Here is a 23,436-nt window from a genome sequence, read left to right as displayed (position 1 = left end):
ACAGAGCAGGAAACAATTGGGACCGACCTTAGGTCACCCAGACATCCCCTGCAAAAGACTCAGGTTCCACGGGCTTCCCTGGAGCCATCCAGAGCCAGAGCCAGGGACCCAGGCGCCTGCATAGAGCCCTGCCTGTGCACCTGATTCGCCGCCTCAGATAGAACTGTGGGCCCCAGGGCACCAGAGACTCAATTTCACCATTGGGTGCAAACCCACAGGGAGGGAAATGGCTGGACTGATCTCAGAGCACTCAGCTGATACCACCACCCTGAAAAGGTCTTGGGAAAATTACCCACTTTATGTAGACGCCCAGGCTCCCAAAGGCCAGAAAAGCAGAGCCACGGGCGGGCATCTGTGCTGGTGGGTTCTACTCGCCGCCACCCCAGACAGAATGGCAGTCCCCAAAGCAAAGCCTGGGTGTCCCTGGCAGGAGGAAATCCCCAGCCGGGGGGATCATCAGGTCTAACGCTCAGGACACCCAGTACCAAAAGACTTTCTGGATTCATGCAGGGTCTAGGCTCTAGCTTTCTACTGCAGGCAGGAGTGCTGTGCTCAGCCACCATTATTGAGTACCCCTAGGGCACTGGGGCACACAGATGGATCCTCAGACCTAGAAAAGCCAGAGAGCCATTACAGCAGCCCTCAGATACTGTGCCAAGGATCAACCAGTTACCCCTAGCTAGACTGTCAAAACTGTGGGAAACCGTGGTCCTTCAAAAGGGCTGCACCCACAGTGTCCAGAATAGAGCAGTGCCTGCAGCCAACATCCCAGACAGGGACACACAGCTTCTGGTCCAGACTGAGGCACCCAGCCTCCAGACCAAAGCGGCGCCCCCAGGCACCAACTCAACCCAGGTGCACATTCTCCAGGCCCAGAGCAGAGCACTCAGCCTCTGGCCCAGAGACTTGCTGGGCGCCCCTCTTACTTTCCCGGACAGAACTGTGTGCCCCAGGATAACAGATTGAGTTTCCCTGTTGGGAGAAAACCCCAAAGCTAGGGAATCAGCAGGTTCTTCAAGAGGACTGTACCTGGAAAACTGTAACAATAGCAGCAGCTCACTAAATTTATAACGGGAAACCCAGCAGTGGGGCAGCTGTCTTGAGCACTTATATGGGGAAGAGGAGAGCCCCCCTGCCCAACAAAGACCTCAGCTACTACTCAGGGCTATACACCTGAAGTGAGCAGTGGCAATTCCTGAGAAACACTGGCCATACAGTGACCATAACCAAAAAGCAGAGGAGGACTCCTTCAGGAAAATCATCTTCAGGCCAAGGGGATTCTCCCTACATCAGGACTCCAGGAAGCACAGAAACTAACAGCCAACACCTAGTACAGCCCAATGGGTAGAGGTCAGCGTAAAAGCTCAACCAACAAAAGACAGAGCAATACGGCATCTCCAGAACCCAGCCATCCAGGGGTGAGCAGCCCTGGACAACCCAACATCATAGAAAATCAAGAAGATGACCTTACATCTGTGCTGATGAAGAGGATAATAGAGGAAACAAATAAAATACGAAAAGAATTATAGGAAGATAAAACCAAACAGATCATGGCTATCCATAAAGAAAGGGAGGAAGTTAAAGACAAGCAGATTATGGCCATCCATGAAGAAATATGGGAAGATGCAGCCAAACAGTTTGCAGCCTTCAGAGAAGAAATAATTAAATCACTGAAAGAAGTAAAAGAAACAGAGTTGAAGGAACTAAAAGAAAAAGAGGAAAATACAATCAGACAGGTGAAGGAAGTAAACAAAACAAATCAAGACCTGAAGATAGACCTGGAAATATTAAAGAAAACACAAATGGAGGAAATAATGGAGAGGAAGAATTTAGGGAAGAAAACAGGAACTACAGAGGTAAGCATAAACAACAGACTACAAGAGATGGAAGAAAGAATCTCAGGTGTAGAAGATAAAATGGAACAAATCGATGTATCTGTCAAAGAAAATGTTAAATCCAAAAAATTCTTGACACAGACCGTCCAAGAAATCAAAGATAATATGAAAAGACAAAACCTAAGAATAATAGGAATAGAGGAAAAAGAAGACTGTCTTCTCCAAGGACCAGAAAATATTTTCAACAAAATCATGGAAGAAAATTTCCCCAAGTTAAAGGAGAAGCCAATAAGAATACATGAGGCCTACAGAACATTCAACAAATTTGACCAGAAAAGAAAATCCTTCCGCAAGGGAAGGATTGCAAGGGAAAAATAAAGAGTTTAAGTTAGCCTGGATATACTTAGCCTGAGTATAACTCCATTTTTGAAATAAAGAGCCATCTTAACCTGAAGCTGAATTCAGGTACCTGGAAATATCACAAAATGTGCACCTGGCAGAAAACAAAGTTAACTCTCCTAGCAACAGCTTTCAGGAAATATCACAGAATAAATACTTCATAGAAAATAGAGACAATCTCCCTGGCAATAATCAATGAGAATTGGTTGAGAATCATGTGGGAAAATTCTCCCCATGTTTCAGATATAGATTAAAAGAATAGTCATTGTGATCATAAGTCTTAGGCAATTGTGCCTAAGAGAAGCATATGCCTTAGGCAATTGTGATTCAGAGGTCACATCAGCCCTCTAACTTTTACCTAATCCTGTAATGTCAAGGCATAGGTCCCCCATTTGCTGTTCCAGAAACATGTGACCTCCTGTTTTTCTCATGGAAACCTCCTGATCACAGACTTTCCCTTTAAAAACCCTGCTCACTCAGGGCTCAAGGTCCCACTTCTCTACTGCTGCATCAGTGAGACTTGCTTCCTGAGTTTGAGTGTTCTCTTAATAAAGCTCTTTTGCTATTGCATTGTTTCATCTCTGAGGGTCCCATTAACTTGGCATTACAATAGCACTGGAGCTGAGAGGAGGCTGAGAGCTTTTTCAAATTAAATTCTGTTGCTTTTGGGGAAGGTTATAATATAGCCCAGGCTGGCCTTACTTCACTGTAGCCAAGGCTGGCAGGCCTGAAGATTGCTCAAAGGCTGAACACAGGCTGGGATGCAACCTGGATCTCAAAGGTGTGAGGGGCCACCTGGGAATGAGAAACAACTGTGATTATTTGAATTGAAGCCATGCCCAGAGTGCTCTTGAAGGGCGGGGTGAACTGTTCTGAGAAGCAACCAGCTGTAAACTATCTACAACCATCTGTAAACTATAGAGCAGAGTGATCTGATTTTCAGGTATAAAAACCCTGTGCTATGCATGTTCAGGGTCGTCTCCTGTCTTTGGAGGGGCGACCCTATCTCAATAGCAATAAAACCTCTTGCTTTGGCATCTAGCTGTGGTCTGTGAGAGTTCCTGGGAAGGGTGCCATCCTGAACTCCTGAGCAGTGACAGTCCAGGTCTTACAGATGAACTCCTCTGCTTGATCTGAGGACCTGAGATTAAGATGAGGACTATGGGGATTGGGAAAGGAGGAGGGAGGGACCCACATGGGGGGGGGATACAAATTAAATAAAGTATAATGAAGAAAGAAGTTTTAAAAAGATGAGGACTCTGAGAAAACCCTCATTGTTCAAGAAAATCTATCATATTTTAAAACTTGAAAATCATATTTTGACTTTTTTTCATTTTTAAAATTGTATTTTACTTTAGTAGTTTTATTTATTTTTTATTTTGTGTGCATGAATGCATGCCTGGTGCCTGCAGGACCAGAAACCATGAGATCCTCTTGAACTGGAATTACTAACAGTTGTGAGCCTTCATCTAGAGGCTGGGAATTGAACTTTGGTCCTCTGCAAGGACAGCCAGTGTTCTTAACTCCTGAACCATCTCTCCATCCCCATTGTTCACTTTATTATTTCAGGGAAAATATACTTCACTGCTTGGTTAAGGTAACTGAACACATTGTTATTTTGGTAAAGCACACACAACACAAGAATTTCCCATCTTCAGCATACTGCTTGGCGTTGATTACATTTGTACAGTCTGCCTCCACCCAGCAAGTCGCCCATGGCCTTCCATCCTGAGCTGAGGATGAGAGTCTGCTTTTGTTTCCACTCCTAGAAAGTTTCCAAGCTCGTCCTGCTCCCAGTAGTCCACAGAATTCGTTCTGCCTAGACTCTCATTGCAGTCAGTACAGTGGCTTCATGCCAATCTGTGTGGGACCATGTGCAGAATCTCCTTCTCTTTTAATGCTGGAGTAACAGTCCAGTGCAGAGAAGCTGAACTCTGTTTATCCATCATCAGGACTGCGTTTTATACATAGATTCTATGTCTGTCTTTGTCTCTGTCTCTCTGTGTCTCTGTCTCTCACTCTGAGTGTGTGTGTGTGTGTGTGTGTGTGTGTGTGTGTGTGTCCTAAGTGATTTGAATATTTCTGGATACTTGATAATTATAATAATAACTATTTACAAACCTCGTTTGGCAAAACAGAGATAGCTGAGGGATTTGAATAAACGAAGAGTATCATAAGCTGTCATGTATTATAAATTGACGTGGATAATCCAGACACTAACAAGACAGTCACTTTATGTCTCCCCAAAAGACACAATGGGAAGTACAAAAGACTCATGTATCTGGCATGTGGTTTGTCTTTTATGTGTAGCATCTACACATCTCATAAGAAATAGGTTTAACAACAGAAAAAGACAACTCTGTAATTTCATTTAACCTGAAGCTCATGTAAACTACATTACAATTCATAGCTCTAATGCCAGAATACTGACTTATCTTAAGGAATCTTACCTATACCTGAGTAATATGATGTTTACCATCCTTCCATACAATGGATCTAAAAATGTTAATTATGTGCTTTTCAGTACTGAGAACCAAAAAAGGGCTGACTGTGGCATAGTCATGGACTGTGAGAATATGGACACAAAACAAAATCAGATCATCATCTATACTTCTTAGGTAGGAGATGACGCTGTCCAAGGTGTACATCACCATAAGGAAACTCATGAGGCACAGGATGGTCCGTGTGGCTCTTTGTTCTGCAGATGGTCTGAGGGAAAGGCTGGCACTGTGGAGAAGCTGGGACTGGTTCTTATGTCTGCATAGGAAAGTCACCATGTACCCACTGGAGAGGGTCATAAAACCTACAAAGATGACATCCATGGAGGTCAACAATATAAAAAATGTGTGATGGACAGAGTAGCTCATGGGTACAACACAGCAAGATTGACTGAGGTATGTAAAACCAGGTGAGGTCAGATTAGGCGTTGCAGTTATGTATGTTATAAGGGGACTGCTAATGGATGAATAAAAGATACTCAGGAAAAGAAGGCAACCTAGCATGTGGTGTGGAGATTTACATTTGAATTTTGCTAGACGGGAACTTCTGGGACTGAGGGTGATGGCCTGGAGGATGCTGAGCAGGCTAGTGGCACAAAGAGATAGGCTCCTAAAAGACCTGTACAAGAACATAACAAATTTGCATGTGGAGTCACTCCATCTCTTCCCTGGCATAAAAATGTCTGAAGCTACTAAACTCACGACTAGCAGCATCAGTATGTGGATTAGGGCCAAGAGACTGATGGGCAGATCAGTGAGTCTGGGCCTCTGCCCAGGAATAAACATGAGGATGTGGAAGAGAAGAAGGAAGCTGTTGCCTGAGAGCCCAATCCCAGCTCCACCATAAATGGTGTTTCTTACCTTGGTGTTACCTGACTGTTAGTTGATTTTGTTCATTTTAAGGCTGAAAGAAGCAGGTAGCAACTGTGAGGGGAGAACAGCAAGAAGATTCCTTAACACCAGTCTAGCCTTGCTCATCAGCTGCAGACAATGGCAGCTCCACTCTCCTTAGAAAGATGTTTATTTCACAGCTCTGCCTTATACCCCTTAAGATTGCCTTCATCTCAAAGTGCCCAGAAGGGATGCCCACTCTCTCCATTGTTCCGACACTTATATGCCCCATCCAGATAGAAGCTTTCTCCCACATTACAATTGTCATGTGTCAAGAAAATATTTCTTTTCCTACTGTTTCCTATTTGAGGTTTCCTGAGGCAAAAGCAATGTCTTACTTGTCTTTCATCTGCATCATGTTGATTGCCAGACACAGAGCAGCTCTGCAGGTTTTGGTGAAGTTCAATGAGGATTGCAAGAAAGTAGAAATAAGATCCTCAGATGAAGCTGTGCCCTTGTCTTAAACAGGCCCAGAGTCATTTTATTCCAGTCTCTTTCTTCTGCTCATTTACGTCAGACTTTGTGCTCTTCATGTGGATCTGCAGGGAGCCTTAGGAATGGAAACTCTGAATCCAGACTTCTTTACATCATACTCACTCCTGCCATATCCTGTGTGTGACCCTGAGCAGTCTGGGGCTGAGATACAGCGTTAGAACATATGACATCTGTGTGACTGTGTCAGGGAGATTTGTAAGGAGATGAAGTCTACATACCAAGCATGGTGTTCCCTGCACAGGGCGAACTCTTTGGAAGTGTAGGCTGCTGGCTTTATTCTCATGAAGGTTCCTTATGTTTGTGACTTGGTATAGTTAATACAGTTTTAAAAACAACTGTTTGGTTTCTCGCAGCCCCAAACAGAGAAGAGTATGTATGAACACAATAGACTACCCAAGCAATCCTTTCCAAAGCATCCTGGTAGCATTTTAGGCCTTCTTTATGAATCTCACATTGTAACTGCATCGGAAATATGTTTTGATGTCACAGCAGAACAAAATCCTACATGAGAAGTGATCAGTTATCAGAAGCTGCCAGGAATGTGGTCTAAGTTTTGTCTCTTTCCACATTTGAAAGCAAACAATTATTAAGAATTATAATTACAATAGATTGAGGGCCATTCCCATTGTGAGGTTTTAATGAAAGAAGAATTATCCAACTCATCCTAAATGATGGGCTGCACAGGTGTGTAGGATTTCATACCTCCTTGAGGAAGCAGTGATGCTTCTCAGACTCAGGTGACCAAAGCCTCAGATATACATCAGAAGATTTGATGAAGGGTCTTCTTGAAAGTTCTTTTTCATGCAATGCAAGTATTAAGTTTAATTCAAGTATCATAATCCTAAATTATGCAATAATATAAAAATGAAGTCAAATAGTAAAGAAATAATTATCATTTGAATATCAAGGGTGTAAGATGGTTTCATTTTATATGTAATGTGAGATATGAGGGGAAAGCAAAAGTGCCTGAGTTACAAAACCCGATGCACCAGCTTAGTAAATGCTCAGAGCAGGAGAAATGAGGGAGCCTCAGTGTTGAGAAGTGCTGGCCTCCAGTCATGATGAGTTACATTCTAGAAGGGAAGAACCAATTCCAAAGAGTGGTCCTCTGACCCCGAGATGTGTCCTGTGACATACACACCCTACCCCATTCCAGAAAATATATAAGATAAAAAGTAACTTTAAAAAATGAGAGATAAGGTGGATGGCCAGTTAAAGACTGTAAACATAGGTGCTTGGTGTGGAGAGTACCTGCTGCTTTGACAGAGGCCCCAGGTACAGTTCTCACCTCTCCCATGGCAGCTCAAAAGCATCTGCAACTCTAGGTCCAGGGGTTCCAAAAACTCCTGAGGTCCTCAGGCAGCAGGCATGCATGCAATACAAATATATAGACACAGCAAAATCAAACAAAACAAACACCCAAAAAGTGTAACACACATAACAAAATAACCTAAAAAATTTAAATTGAGATTTTCTAAAATAGAATGGCAAAGAGTCATTAGGAAAGGTGAAACTTATACAAGATTAATATGCTGAGTTCTATGTACCAGCAGAGCTGTAAATACATTTTACTGAGTGATTCCCATTGTATTACCATGCTCTTTATATAATAGATCCGTTTGATTACCCAATGTCAATTTCATCAGATGTCAGAAACAAAACAGAATAGGCCAGAAGAGAAGGAGAAAGGAGAAGCCAACTTTCAGGAGTTCTAGGAAACATCCTAAGAGGAAAATTCTTCTTGTTGCCCATGCAGAACACAGTCCCCTGTGCTCTCAGGCTTTTTACTTTTGTTCCTCTCAAGCTCTTGGGGTTTGGATCTTGGCTCTTTAGGCAACAGCAGGGGAAACTGCCATCTATCCACTGTGTATAAAATTTCTAGCATTCCAGCGCCTCCTCAAGGATGTCCTCTCAGAGGACGTGTTTTACTGTGTAGTGCACCACGAGCCAAGAGCATTTGCGTGAAATTCCTGAAACTGAGTAGGTGATGTTCTCTATTAGATATTGATACAGTAAGGAGATTTCCTTCCAAACACACTGGAATTACTTTTAATTACTCAAAATACAGAGTGACTTACATCACAAATAGTTTTGTTTCAGTTAAGAATATAACAAAGGTAAAAGGATTTAATGAAGATATGAAATTAAAAACATCAATTTTTATAATAGGTACACAAATTAAATCACTAAAATATTCTACATATAAGGATAATTCATGTAGTTCTTCACTGTGAGTTGCTTAATTAAAACAAAATGTAAATATGAAACAATGATGTTTCCAAAGAAAAAATTAACTAATTTTAGGAGTTGCAGGAAATATCCTAAGAGGAAAAGTATTCTTGTTGTCCATGCAGAGCACAGTCCCCTGTGCTGAGGGGCTGTCAGAGCTCAGTGTCTCCTCTGCACATGCTGAAAACTTCCCACAGCCCAGTAGCCCAGGGCTCCTCCTCCCACAGACTGCCTGGGTCCCTACCACCTTCTGATTCTGCCCTGGGTGCAGAGCACTTACCCAGATGGACATAGCAGGGGAGGACTGTGCGCCTGAGGAGATCCTGCACAGCTTAGGCTGAGGGAGAATTTAATGCATCTCTACAGCCTGCAATTTTACTGCTTGTGGAAGGTGACAGGTTCCTGTAGGGGAGCATGGAAATGTGGCATCCCAGGGGGGATCTTCCCTGCCTGTTGATCTCACTCACTCTGTCCTGGATAACAGCCATCAGGGGAGGGCTGAGCACACACTTTGAGTCCCCTTGCCAGACCTGAGAAAGGGATCAGAAAGTTTATGACAACCCTAACTTGTTGCTGTTATTTTAACTGTACGGTATAATAATGTTTATTATTGGCCCTCTAATTATCACGGCAGTACACCTGACCTGTATCACAATCAATAAAAGACACAGACACCTGATAGATTTTATAACATTCCTATTTCACCCAGGACAGGGAGATATTTACCCTCTAAACTACCTTTTCCTCACAGCCCCATCCCAGGCTACCTCCCATCCATAATCCATAATGACTTGCTCATACTTTTATTTTTAATTTTATTTTTCTTATTGGTTACATTTTATTAACTCTGTATCCCAGCTGTATCCCACTCCCTCATTCCCTCCCCAACCCCACACTCCCTCCCTGGTCTCCTCCCTGCCCCTTTCCAAGTCCACTGATAGGAAAGGACCTCCTCCCCCTTCATTTGACCCTGTTTTATCGGGTATCTTCAGGGTTGGCTGCAAAGTCCTCCTCTGGGGCCTAACAGGACTGCTCCTTCCCTGGGGGTGTGGGGAGGTCAAAGAGCCTGCTCTTGAGATCCTGTTAGAAATAGTCCTTGTTACCCTTACTTTGGAAAACTACTTGGTTACTGAGCTACCACGGGCCACATCCGAGCAGAAGTTGTAGGTTATATCCATAGATGGTCCTTGGTTGAGAGTCAGTCTCAGAAAAGACCTTATAACTGGATATATTTGGTCCTTGTATAGCTCCTATCCTTTCCATATCATACTAACTCCCCTTCTTTCATATGATTCCCAGCACTCTGCCGAAGGTTTGGTTGTGAGTCTTAGTCTCTGCTTTGAAACACTGCTAGATAGAGTCTTTCAGATGCCTTTTGCGGTAAACCCCTGTTATCCGTTCAATGCACATCCCATTTGTCTTTCTAAATGAGGATTGATCATCTTCGCCCGTGTCTGCTTTCTTGATTATCTTCTTTAGGTGTGTAGTTTTCATTATGTTTATCATATCTTGTAGGTCTACATAAGCGAGTATATGCCATGTTTATCTTTCTCCTTCTGGGATACTTCACTCAGAATGATCTTTTCTAGATCCCACCATTTGCCTGCAAATTTCATGATTTCCTCCTTTTGATTGCTGAATAGTATTCCATTGTGTAAAAATACCACAATTTCTGTATCTATTCCTCCATCGATGGACATCTGGGTTGTTTCCAGATTCTGGCTATTACAAATAAAGCTGCTACAAACATGGTTGAGCAAATGTCCTTATTGTGTACTTGAGCCTCTTTTGGATATATGCCTAGGAGTGGTACGGCTGGATTTTGAGGAAGTGCTATTCCTATTTGTCTGAGAAAACACCAAATGGATTTCTAAAGTGGTTGTACAAGGTTACATTCCCACCAGCAGTGGAGGAGGGTTTCCCTTTCTCCACAACTTTTCCAGCATGTTTTGTCACTTGAGTTTCTGATCTTGGCCATTCTCATGGGTGTAAGGTGAAATCTCAGGGTTGTTTCGATATGCATTTCCCTAATGGCTAATGAGGTTGAGCATTTCTTTAAGTGTTTCTCTGCCAATCGATGTTCCTCTTTCGAGAATTCTCTGTTTAGCTCCGTTCCCCATTTTTTAAGTGGATTACTTGGTTTATTGCTTTTCTGCTTCTTTAGTTCTTATATATACTGGATATGAGTGCTCTGTCAGATAAAGGGTTGGTGAAGATTCTTTCCCAATCTGTAGGCAGTCGTTTTGTTTTGATGACAGTGTCTTTTGTTTTACAGAAGCTTTTCAGTTTCATGAGGTCCCATTTATTGATTGTTGCTCTTAGAGCCTGTGCTGTTGCTGTTCTGTTCTGAAGTTGTCTCCTGTCCCAATGAGTTCTAGGCTGTTCCCCACTTTTTTCCCAACTGATTTAGAGTATCTGGTTTTATGTTGATGTCCTTGATCCACTTCAACTTTAGTTTTGTGCAGGGTGATAAATATGGATCTATTTTCATTTTTCTGCATGTAGATATCCAGTTGGTCTAGCACCATTTGATGGAGATGCTGTCTTTTCTCCACTGGATGGATTTGGCTTCTTTGTCAAATATCGAGCATTCATAGGTGTGTGGGTTTATTTCTGGGTCTTCTATGAGGTTCCATCTATCCTTTCTGTTTCTATGCCAATACCATGCAGTTTTTATTACTGTTGCCCTGTAGTACAGCTTGAGATCGGGGATGGAGATACCTCCAGATGATCTGTTGTTGTACAGGATCATTTTGGAGATTCTGGGTTTTTTGTTTCTCCACATGAAGCTGACAATCTTTTTTTCAAGGTCTGAAAAGAATTGAGTTGGTATTTTGATGGGAATTACATTGAATCTGTAGATTGCTTTTGGCAGGATGGTCATTTTCACAATGTTAATCCTACCAATCCATGAGCACGGGATATCTTTCCATCTTCTGATATCTTCTTCGATTTTTTTTTTCTTCTTCTTCAGAGACTCGAAGTTTTTCTCAAACAGGTCTTTCACTTGCTTGATTAGAGTTACACCTAGATACTTTATGTTATCAGTGGCTATTGTGAAGGGTGTTGTTTCCCTAATTTCTTTCTCAGCCTTTTTCTCTTTGGTATACAGGAGGGCTTCTGTTTTTTTGAGTTGATTTTGTATCCTGCCACTTTGCTGAAGGTGTTTATCAGCTGAAGGATTCTCTGGTTGAATTTTTGGGGTCACTCATGTATACTATCATATCATCTGCAAATAGTGACACTTTGACCTCTTTCTTTCAGGTTTGTATCCCCTTGATCTCCTTCAGTTTTCTTATTACTCTGGCTAGGACTTCAAGTACTATGTTGAAGAGATATGGAGACAATGGGCAGCCTTGTCTTGTCCCTGATTTCAGTGGGATTGATTTAAGTTTCTCTCCATTGAGTTTGATGTTGGCTATAGGCTTGCTGTATATTGCCTTTACTATCTTTAGGTATGTGCCTTGTATCCCTGATCTCTCCAAGACTTTAAACATGAATGGGTGTTGGACTTTGTCAAATGCTTTTTCGGCATCTAAGGAGATGAGCATGTGGCTTTTCTCCTTCAGTTTGTTTATGTGGTGGATTACATTGATGGATTTCCATATGTTGAACCACCCTTGCATGCCTGGGATGAATTCTACTTGGTTGTGGTGGATGATATCTTTGATGTGTTCTTGGATTCAGTTTGCAAGTATTTTATTGAGTATTTTTGCATCAATGTTCATCAGAGAGATAAGTCTGAAGTTCCCTTTTTTGTTGGATCTTTGTGTGGTTTAGATAACAAAGTGACTGTGGCTTCATAGAATGAGTTTGGTAGTGTTCCTTCTGTTTCTATTTTGTGGACTAGTTTGAGGAGGATTGGTGTTAGCACTTCTTTGAAGGTCTTGTAGAATTCTGTGCTGAAGCCATCTGGCCCAGGGCTTTTTTTGGACAGGAAACTGTTAATGACTGCTTCAATTTCCTTGGGATATATAGGGCTATTCAGTCTTTCTACCTGATCTTGACTTAATTTTGGTAGATGGAATCTGTCGAGAAAATTATCCATTCATTTAGATTTTCAAATTTTGTGGCATATAGGCTTTTGTAGTATGACCTAATAATTGTTTGGATTTCCTCAATGTCTGTGGTTATGTCCCCATTTTCATTTCTAATTTTGCTGATTTAGATAGTTTCTCTCTGCTTTTTAGTAAGTTTGGCTAAGGGTTTGTCTATCTTGTTGATTTTCTCAAAGAACTAGCTTCTTGTTTCATTGATTCTTTGAATAGTTTTATTTGTTTCTAATGGATTGATTTCAGCCCTGAGTTTGATTATTTCCAGCCGTCTGCTCCTCTTGGGTGTATCTGCTTCTTTTTTTCCTAGTGTTTTCAGTTGGGCCATTAATTTGTTTGTATGTGATGTTACAAATTCCTTCTTGCAGGCACTTAGTGCTATAAATTTTCCTCTGAGCACTGCTTTTAATGTGTCCCATAAATTTGGGTATGTTGTGTCTTCATTTTCATTGAATTCTAGGAAGACTTTAATTTCTTTCTTTATTCTTCCTTAACCCAGCTCTCATTGAGTAGTAAGTTGTTCAGTTTCCATGTTCATGTCGGCTTTTTGTTGTTTCTGTTGTTGTTGATGTCCAGCTTTAGTCCATGGTGGTCAGATAGTATACAAGGGATTATTTCAATCCTTTTGTATCTGTTGAGGCTTGCTTTGTGACCCACTATATGGTCTATTTTGGAGAAGGTTCCATGCGGTGCTGAAAAGAATGTGTTCTCTTTTGAGTTTGGGTGAAAAAATCTGTAGACATCTATTAGGTCCATTTGATTTAGGGATTCTGTGAGTGCTCTTATTTCCCTATTTGTTGTCTGTCTAGTTGATCTGTCCCTTGATGAGAGTGGGGTGTTGAAGTCTCTCACTATTAAGGTATTAGGATCAATGTATGATTTAAGCTTTAATAATGTTTCATTGACGAATGTAGGTGCTCTTGTATTTGGGGCATAGATATTCAAGATTGTGATGTCCTCTTGGTGGATTTTTCCTTTGATGAAAATACAGTGGCCCTCATTATCTTTTTTTATTAACTTTGGATGAAAGTCTATTTTATTAGATATTAGGATGGCTACTCCAGCTTGTTTTCTGGAACCATTTGCTTGAAAAACTTTTTTCCAGCCCTTTACTCTGAGGTAGGGTTTATCTTTATTGCAGAGATGTGTTTCTTGGATGCAACAGAATGTTGGATCCTGTTTCCGCAACCATTCTGTTAGCCTGTGTCTTTTTATTGGCGAGTTGAGTCCATTGATATTGATAGATAATAGTGACCAATGCATGTTAGTTCCTTTTGTAATGGAGTTGGTGATCTTACCCTGTTTCATTGGTTGTTTTCTTTTCATTTTTGTTGGGATATTATCGGTATGCCCTGTTTTCTTGGGTGAAGTTGTTTTTGTTGGATTGGAGTTTTTCTTCTAGTATCTTCTGTAGGGTTGGTTTGCTGTGTAGATATTGCATAAATTTAGTTTTGTCATGGAATATTTTGTTTTCTCCATCTATGTTGATTGAAAGCTTTGAGGGTATAGTAGTCTGGGTTGACATTTGTGATCTCTTAGAGTCTCCATCATACTTGCCCAGACCCTTCTGGCTTTCATAGTTTCTGATGAGAAGTCCGGTGTGATTCTGATAGGTCTATCTTCATATGTTACTTGGCCTTTTTCCCTTGCTGCTTTTAATATCTTTTCTTTGTTCTGTAGATTTAGTGTTTTGACTATGATGTGACGTGATGTGTTTCTTTTCTGGTCTAGTCTATTTGGTGTTCTGTAGGCCTCTTGTATATTTATGGACATCTCTTTCTTTAAGTTGGGAAAATTTTCTTCTATGATTTTCTTGAAAATATTTTCTGGACCTTGGGGCCTGGAGTCTTCTTTTTCATCAGTTCCTATTATTCTTAGAGTTTGTCTTTTCATAGCGTCCTTGATTTCTTGGATATTTTGTGATTGGAACTTTTCTGATTTTACTTTTTCTTTGAGAGAAGTGTCAATTTCTGCAAGTGTGTCTTCAGCTCCAGAGATTCTTTCTTCCATCTCTTGTATTCTGTTGGTGATGCTTACTTTTGTGGTTCCTGATCTTTCTCCAAGTTCTCCAGCTCAAGGGTTTTCTCTTTTGTGTTTTCTTTACTGATTCTAATTCTGTTTTCATGCCTTGTATCATTTTTTCATCTGTTTGAATTTGGATTCCTGTCTCTCTACAATGGTCTCTATTTCTTTGTTCATTTCCTTTTTATATGCCACTAATTTTATCTCTACTTGTGCCTCTATTTGTTTGGCTATGTTTGCCTGTGTTTCTTTAAGGATTTTGTCTATTTCTTCTTTCTTTACCTCCAATTGACTGGCCAACTCTTTGAAAGTTTCCTCCTTTTGAGCCTCAAATAATTGGGTAAGCATGGCTTTATAGTCATTATCCTGTGCTTCTGATGAATTATAGTATCCATCAATTTTGGGGTTTGCTGGTGAAGTCATGATGTCCTGATTTATGTTGGAAGTGTTCTTTCGCCTACCCCTGGCCATTGGCTTATCTGAAACCTTCCCTGTTTGTTTTTGGATTCTGCAGATCAGACTGGTACTGTCTCTCTCTGTCATCTGGAGAGTTCTTCAGGAAGCTGAGAGAGGTCCTGTGTCCTCAGCGTGTGCTGAGGACTAGCTGTACCTGTGGGAGAAAAGTACGCAGGTGCAAACGTGGCAAATGCAGGTGTGTGCATGCGTGCGTGCTCGTGTGTGTGTGTGTGTGTGTGTAAGTGTGCGTGGACATGTGTCTCGAGAGACAGAGTGATGACTGATGTTGAACCCTTGAGTGTGTGGGAGGGGCTCTGCACTCTATATGTCGCAGGCACTAGTGATGATCTCAGCACAATTTCTGGCATTAACTGCCTTAACTCCTCAATTAGACCCACAGAGCAGGAACTTCAATGTCCCAAGTGTCCCTCTGTTTCCCAAAGTGGGTATATGGGTGAGAGGGGGTTCGATGCCTGGCTTCTGTTTTAGAAGGACCCAGGATCTGGGCATCTGCAGATTCTCAAGGGTGCACTCACTTACAGGCAGGTCACTTGGCAGAGATCGGGGTATTCGGGCTCTCTGCTCTCTGGTTTGGCCCTACTTCTTTGATATGCACCTCCAGCTCTGTGCTGCTGTCACTGCCAGTCTATGAGGTCTTGCTGCAGCTGGAGATATCAAGGTGGTCACGTCAGTAGGGATTGGAGTAACCAGGCTCTCTGTTCTCTGGTTTGGCCCTGGTTAGTCTTAAACTGGAGGGCTGCTGTGCCCTGCCATCTCAGTGCTGCTCTGCTGCCAGGAAGCTCCACTGTAACTGGAGACTGGGTTGCTAGTCCAGATGCTTTCTGGGAAGTCCTGGGGTCTCTTCATTGTGCTCTCCAACCTTGGGAGGCCCAGCGCCTGGTGTGCCTAGCTTGTATGGGCTTTCTGTCTGGTTTTGGTGAGTATATAGCGTAATCTCTGGCACTGTGGTATGGGCGGGCCGTACCATCAGTGATAGCGATCCTGCGGAGCTAGTATGGCATCTAGCAGACTTGGTCCCTAGGAGGATGGTGCAGCCACCCAGCAAATCTGGGACTACGGAACGGGTACTGCTGGCATTTGCCCCTAAAGGGCTTGGAGCTCCGCCTCAGCAGCTGCAGACCCCAGGCAGTTGGGTCTGCACTGAGAAAGATGAGTCCACTGTGCCTCTGTGCCAAGGAGGAGGGAGGTCTGGGGGAGGGGAGTGCTGAGAGATCAAAGTATCATTTCTCACCTTCCCCAAACAAGTCCCCAGGTGACCAGAGACCAAAGTTTTCACCTCCTGTGATGTTCCCTGTTGTTTAGAAATCCTCACCATTGTTTTCCTGGGTTAGAGGTCCTTCCACTCACCAACTCAGATGTTTAGCTCTTCCACAACTCAGATACTGTGTGTGCTAGTCGCCATCTTGGCTCCACCCCTCTCGACTTCCTCATTCTTCATTAGGCAGCTTCCTCCATCCTCCCTGCCACGTGCTTCTTTCCATACTCACCCATGGTGGCTCTCTGCTTCCTTACTTCTCTTATTCTTCCTCTCTCTCCTATCCTTCCCATGGTCTTCCTGTCCTCAAAACCCTAGAACCTTAGCCACGCATCTTAGGCTGCCCATGTGTGTCGACATTTTATTGTTTAAACAAGAATAATTCCTTAGGCAATTTTACACAAGGACTGTTGTAGATGAGAATGTGCTCTCATCTGTGCAGTAACCAGATCTTGGGAGTCAACAATTAGCATCAGAGTACACAGCTCCACACCAACCCCCAACACTAACTTTTCTCTCGTTGCTCCTTAGGCTTATTTCAAAAAGTTTTTATTCACTGTGATACTTCTATTCTGGGTTGAGGACTCCTGGGCCTCCCCTGACTTCCCATGGTTCTGAGTGTGCTTTTCCTACACTCTGTGAAATGCAACCAACCCTTTTCCTGAGATACCCCTCTCTCATGGAGCATGTCATTTTCATTTAGTGTTGATTCTGTATTTCCTGGTTTCCAAAATCTGAATTCAAGATGTGAGTAAATTTTAAAAGTTAATAAAAAAGAAATGAAATGAAAACCAGAGAAGTAGAGGAAAAGCTCAGAGCTGAGGTGGCCAATAGGAAGGTGGAACATAGCTGAGTCTGAGGCCATGTCTGACTGTATCCCAGTATCTGAATGGACGGAATGGACACCACATTCTCACTGAAGACTTCAGGAAGAGGCTGTGCTTTGCCTGAGTCGAACTATATGCTCTGTGTTTCAGTCTCCCCAGCAGGCATGGTGTACACACCTGCACCCAGGACTGAGAAAAGGAGGAAGGAGCATACTGAGTTCAAGAGCAGCCTGGGCAACTCACAGAGCCCTTGTCAAGAAGGGCAGTCATTTTATGGAGACTCTCATATAGCCAGGTACTAAAAAAAAAAAAAATACCAATGCACCCAAGACAACTCCCCACTTTCTCTCTGTCAGGTTCAGTGTATCTGGTTTTATGTTGAGGTCTTGATCCACTTTGATATGAATTTTATATAGGCTTATTGAATGGGTCTATTTGCCAGTAAGACCAGCACAATTGGTTGAAGTTGCCTTTTTCCTCATTGTACATCTGCGGGTTCTTTGTGAAAAATCAGGTGTCCATAGGTGTGTGGATTTACATCTGGGTCTTTGATTTAATTCCTTTGATCAACCTGTTTTTATTTTTTTAATGTCAATACTATGTGGTTTTTATTACTATAGCTCTGTAGTAGAGCTTGAAATCAGGTAATCAGGGATGGTGATACTGCCAGAAGTTTTTTTGTTTGTTTTTCTTTTGTACAGGATTGTTTTCGGTATCCTGGATTTTTTGTTTTTCAATTTTAAGTTGAGTATTTTTCTTTCCAGGTCTGTAAAATATTGTGTTAGAATTTTGTTGAGGAATTGCTTTGAATCTGTAGATTGCTTTTGGTAAGATGGCCAGTTTTACTATGTTGATGCTACTGACCAATTAACATGGAAGATCTTTCCATCTTCTGATATCTTCTTTAATTTTTTTCAAAGACGTTAAATTATTGTCATTCAGCTCATCACTTGCTTAGTTAGAGTTACCCCAAGATATTGCATATTATTTGTGGCTATTGTGAAGGATGATGTTTCCCTGATTTCTTTCTCAGCTCACATGTCATTTGTATAAAGAAGGGCTACTGATTATTTTTTTAGTTAATTTTGTATCCAGCCACTTTACTGAGGTGTTTATCAGCTGTAAGAGTTCCCTTGTAGAATTTTTTGAGTAGCTTATGTATAGTATCATATCATCTGTAAATAATGATATTTTGACTTCTTCCTTTCCTATTTGTATCCCCATGATCTCTTTTAGTTGTCTTATTGCTCTAGCTAGAACTTCAAGTACTATATTGAATGGATATGAAGAAAGTGGACAGCCTTCTGTTGTTCCAGATTTTTGTGGAACTGCTGTGAGTTTTTATTTAATTTGATGTTGGCTATCGGCTTGCTATATATTGCTGTTTTTACGTTGAAGTATGTAACTGTATTCCTGATCTTGTCAAGATTTTTCTCATGAGGGGGTGTTGAATTTCCTCAAAGGCTTTTTCAGCATCCAATAAAATGATCATATGGTTTTTCTTCTTTTAGTTCATTTATGTGTTGGGTTACATTGACTGATTTTTGTATTTTAAACCATTTATGCATCCCTTGGATGATCCCTTGTATGATTGTCATGATAGATGATCTTTTTAATGTGTTATTGGATGTGGTTTGCAAATATTTTATTGAGTATTTTTGAATCAATGATCATAAGGGAAATTGGTCTATAATTTTCTTTTTTGTTGTTGTTGAGTTGGCCTGGTTTGGGTGTCAGGGTGATTATGGCCTCACAAAATAAATCTGACAATGTTCCTCCCGTTTCTAATTTGTGGAATAATTTGAGGAGTATTGCTATTAGCTCTTCTTTCAAAATACAGAAAATTCGGTACTAAAACCATAGGACCCTGGGCTTTTTTTTCCTTTGGTTGGGAGACATTTAATGACATCTTCCATTTCTCTAGAAGCTAGAATTCTATTTAAGATGTTTATCTGATTCATTTTTGGTAAGTGGTATCTATCAAGAAATTCGTCCATTTCTTTTAGATTATCCATATTTGTAGAGCAGAGGTTTTTGAAATATGACCCAATGATTTTTTGGATTTCCTTGGTATCTGTTGTTATGTCATCCTTTTTATTTTTTCTTTTGTTAATTTGGATAGTTTGTCTATGCCTTTTAGTTAGTTTGGACAAGGATTTGTCTATCTTCTTTATATTCTCTAATAACAAATTCTTTGTTTCACTGATTTTTTTTTGTATTGGTCTTTTTGTTTCTATTTTATTGATTTCAGTCCTGAGTTGGATTATTTCCTTTCTTCTACCCCTGTTGGATGCATTTGCTTCCTTTTCATTCTAGAGTTTTCAGGGGTGCTACTAGGTTGCTAGTATGAAGTCTGAACGTTCCTCTGACTACCATTTTTATTGTGTTTCATAAGTTCAGTTATGCTGTGCATTCATTTTCCTTGAATTCTAGGAAGTCTTTAACCTCTTTATTTCTGCCTTGACCCAGTGGTCACTGAGAGGAGAGTTATTCACTTTCCATGAGTTTGTGAGCTTTATGTTATTTCTTTTGTTGTTGAATTATAGCTTTAATCTGTGAGAGTATGATAGGCTACAGGTGGTTATTTCAATTTTCTGATACCTGTTGAGACTCACTTTGTGAGAGTATGTAGCCAATTTTGGAGAAAGTTCTGTGAGATCCCGAGAAGAGGGTATATTCTTTTCTGTTTGGGTGAAATATTCTCTAGACTTCTGTTTGGTCCACTCGACTCACAATGGCTTTTAACTCCATTATTTCTTTGTTTAGTTTTTATCTGGATGACCTGTCTATTGATGAGAGTAGTGTATTGAAGTCCCCCACTTTTAATGTATGAGATTCAATGTGTGGTTAAAACTTTAGGAATGCTTCTTTTACAAATGTGGGTGCCCTTGAATTTGGGGCATAGATGTTCAGAATTAACATTTTTTTGGGGGGGTGGATTTTGCTTTTGATGAGTATGCAGAGTCCTTTCCCATCTCTTTTGATTAATTTTGGTTAGAAGTCTTTTTGTTTTTAAGATATTAGAATAGCAACCTCAGCTTGCTTCTTCGGTCCATTTGCTTGGGAAAAAAATTTCCTAACCTTTAACATTTCGTGTTTTGTCTATGTTCAACTGACACAGAAAACAACCAAGAGATGGGACAACCAGCCTGAAGCCAGGAAGCAGTTCATTGGATGGGAACAATAGGCCCAGGGGACATCAGTCCAAAAGCTGAGTCCCAAATTAACTTAAACAAGGCTTTTCATGCCCCCAGTGTTGCCATGTCCCCTGCATAGCAATCTAGATGACATACGTTTGTTTGGCTTATTAAACCACCTTATTAGAGTTTGATAAACTGCTTCATGAGTATAAATGTTTCCCCAAACAATAGACTTTATCTCAATCTATTTATAGCAGAGATGAAAGGAGGAGGAATTTGGTTTTGAAAGAAATGTAGTGTAGAGTGTTGAACCTCCAGGGAGCTGGCCAGTGGTGTGGGTCTTTCCTGTTTCCAGGGCACCTCGGTGCCCAGTGCTGGAATTAATTGCCTTGCACTGTAAAACTGAAGGAGGTCCTATGCCCTATGCCTTGCAGAGGCTGTGTTTGGGTCAAAAGTTCTGATAACTCTGAGAATTTTAAATCCAGCTGTTGTTCGCATTGCTGTATACATCACATGTGCTTCTTGCACAGAATTCTGTTCTGAATGTTCTTTGAATAATTCCTTTCTTTCTGGAGTGTATAACTATTTATGGCAAGAAATGCCTCCTCATTTAATTTGTCACAATAGCTATAACACAGGAAATTGAAATATTAAAATGTGTTAGACATGGTTATATCCTTCAAAATACTGTGAGATCTCCACGGCCATGATGCATGAGAGCCACCTCATAGGACTCCCTTAAAGACTCATTGAGGAATAAGATAAAATAAGATAAGATAAAAGAAAATGAAACAAAACTGCCCTAGTTTTATCACAAAAGGGATGTGGTTTAATTTTCTGCTACATTTTGTGACCACACAAGTTAAAGTAAATAATTTTAACAGAAAAAAAAAAACATTATATTTTCATGTACGCCAAAGCATGTGAACCCTGACTGACAGTTCTGATGCCAGTGTATTGGGTCCTCTTATAAAGAAACGTGCCCATCAATGATCAATGAATATTCAAACATTTATGTCCTCCCACACATAGACCTGAACAAGTTAACAACATGTTTTTCAGTGCTAAAGAACACAAAAGGGCTGACTGTGGCATAGAAGTGGCCCACAAAGAGTTGGATATAGTAAGATGTTGGATCATTTAGGAACATGGTTCTTGAGCAGGAGATAAAGCCATCCAAGACAGACATCAACACGAAGAAGCTCATGAGCAGAAGGAAGGTCCTGTTAGCTCTTTGCTCTGGGGATGCTTTTGGAGAAAGCCTGGTTCTGTGAAGATGCCGGGCCTGCTTCCTGTGCCTGCACAAGAGAGCCACCATGTACCAAGTCGAGATGACCATAACACTAATAAGAAAGGCTTCCCTGATGGCCAGCAGTTTAGAAAATGGTGCTTTTCATGAGGTTACTCATGGGTAGGATGGAACATGACCTAGTAACATAGATGAAGTTATTCCTAGTCAAATTAGGAGTGGCAATAATCGATACTAAGAGGTGACTGCTAATGAGCATATAGAGGACACTCAGAAAAAGAAGGGTACATGAGATGTAATGGTGAGATTTGTGCTTGATCTTGGCTAAACAGGAGCTTCTGGGACTGAGGATGATGGCCTGGAGGACACTCAGCAGGCTGGTGGTACAAAGTGAGAGACCCCTAAAATTCTGTACAAGTATACAATGAGTTTACATATGGTATGATCCCATCCCCTAAAAGAAATAAAAATGTCCATGGCTACGAATGCTATGAATATTAGCATCAGTAGGTGGATTATGGCCAGCAGACCAATCAGCACATCAGTGGGTCTGGGCCTGTGCCCACGAATGAACTTGAAGATGTAGAAGAGAAAAAGGAAGCTGTTGGCTGAGATCCCAATGACAATTTCAGAAAAATATGTGTTCCTTATTTCAGAATAGTGTGAAGTCATCTTATGTGGAAACAAAGAGTGGCTCAGGAGAAAAGTAAAACAATGACTCACCATGAGGAAGACCTCAGACACCACTCCAGACCAGGCTTCTGGCCTCAGGAAAACATGCAGATGCTCCTGAATGCTTATTCCACTGAAGACCTCCATTCTAACTCCTACCCCACAGACCATCCTCCTGCTCTCACTTGTCATAAGCTGAGCCATGGCTGGACCCTGTGTCTCATGGTGGCTGCACCAGTGTGTGAGCTCCCTCAACATTAAAAACAGCAGCAATTATGTGCTTTCATGTTTTGCAGGTTTGGGTTTTACTGGAGCAGGAGCAGCATCTTACTTGGTTGTCACCCACAACATCTTGATGGCCAGGTAATTCATAGACAGAGTTTTACTATTTCTCGTGGAGTCTGAATGAGGAGGATATGTAAAAGAAAAAACCAGACCTTGCCAATAAAAGCGGTCCCATGGATTGGGTATGCACTTGTTTTATTCAGGGCTATCTGTACTCTATTGAAAATCCTAATTTCTTAGAATATTTCTATAGCAAATGTTGGGGGTTGTAATCTATGATCCAGATGTTTCTGATTTTATTCATGATCTGCCATTTCCTCCAAGTGTCTCCTTGAATACTCTGAGGCGGGGTTCCAGTCACCTCCTCTTGAACATGTGAAGAGCAGAGTGCTTGTGTCAGAGATGCACTGGGTGAGCAAGAACATGCTGTGTACGCACCAAACATGGGAGAGTTCCAGCACATGATGGTCTCTGTGGATGTGTCGGCGGCTTATGTTTGTGCTCTGGGAGAGTTCAGGCAGCTCATAATGACTGTTCAGCGCTGTCCCTTCCTGAAACAGAGAAGATAAAAGACAAATAAATCAGAAAACAGCAGCACATTGGCATGGATTCCTTTCAGAAAACTCTGGTGGGTGGACGATTCAGTCTTTGATCGCTGTTCTGTACCTGCATCTTGCTTGGTTCTGCTCTCAGTCCAGAGCTGCTCCAAGAGAAGGGCAGAGTGGGCAAATGTCAGCAGGACCATATGCCATGTCTTTCTCCTTCAGCGTGTGAAGTCAGGGAGCAAATAGAACTACAGTTATAACAGACTTGGAGCTGTCCCATATTACAGAATTGATTAAAGAAAAATGGTCCAACTCAGTCTTGAAAGGCAGACTCCATAGGAGTCAACATTCCCTCTCTCCATAATGGAGCTGTGATACTTCTCCACATACCTGATATGCTGGTCTCTGCATATATTAATAAGTGTGGTGTACATGCTGTTGAATTACTGCAGTTTCTTTATTTAGACACAGACTAAATAAACCACCATGACCAAAAACAAATTGGGTTGGGAAGCCTTTATTTCATCTTACAGCTGATAATCCATCATGCAAGGAAGCTGAGGAA

The 23,436-nt window shown here is 41.4% G+C and overlaps 1 protein-coding gene across 1 annotated transcript; it reads right to left on the bottom strand.

Annotated features, from left to right (window-relative positions):
• Positions 1-4,684: 4,684 nt before the first annotated feature.
• LOC132654066 (vomeronasal type-1 receptor 54-like) lies at positions 4,685-5,518 on the bottom strand. The gene has a single exon (XM_060383343.1). The coding sequence runs from the start codon at positions 5,516-5,518 to the stop codon at positions 4,685-4,687; it is 834 nt and encodes a 277-aa protein (XP_060239326.1).
• Between the last annotated feature and the right edge of the window lie 17,918 nt (positions 5,519-23,436).

Source organism: Meriones unguiculatus, chromosome 5 (genome assembly GCF_030254825.1).
Source record: "Meriones unguiculatus strain TT.TT164.6M chromosome 5, Bangor_MerUng_6.1, whole genome shotgun sequence".
Taxonomy (NCBI): Eukaryota; Metazoa; Chordata; class Mammalia; order Rodentia; family Muridae; genus Meriones; species Meriones unguiculatus.
The sequence above is the reverse complement of the archived record's forward strand: the minus strand, read 5'-3'. Positions and strand labels throughout refer to the sequence as shown.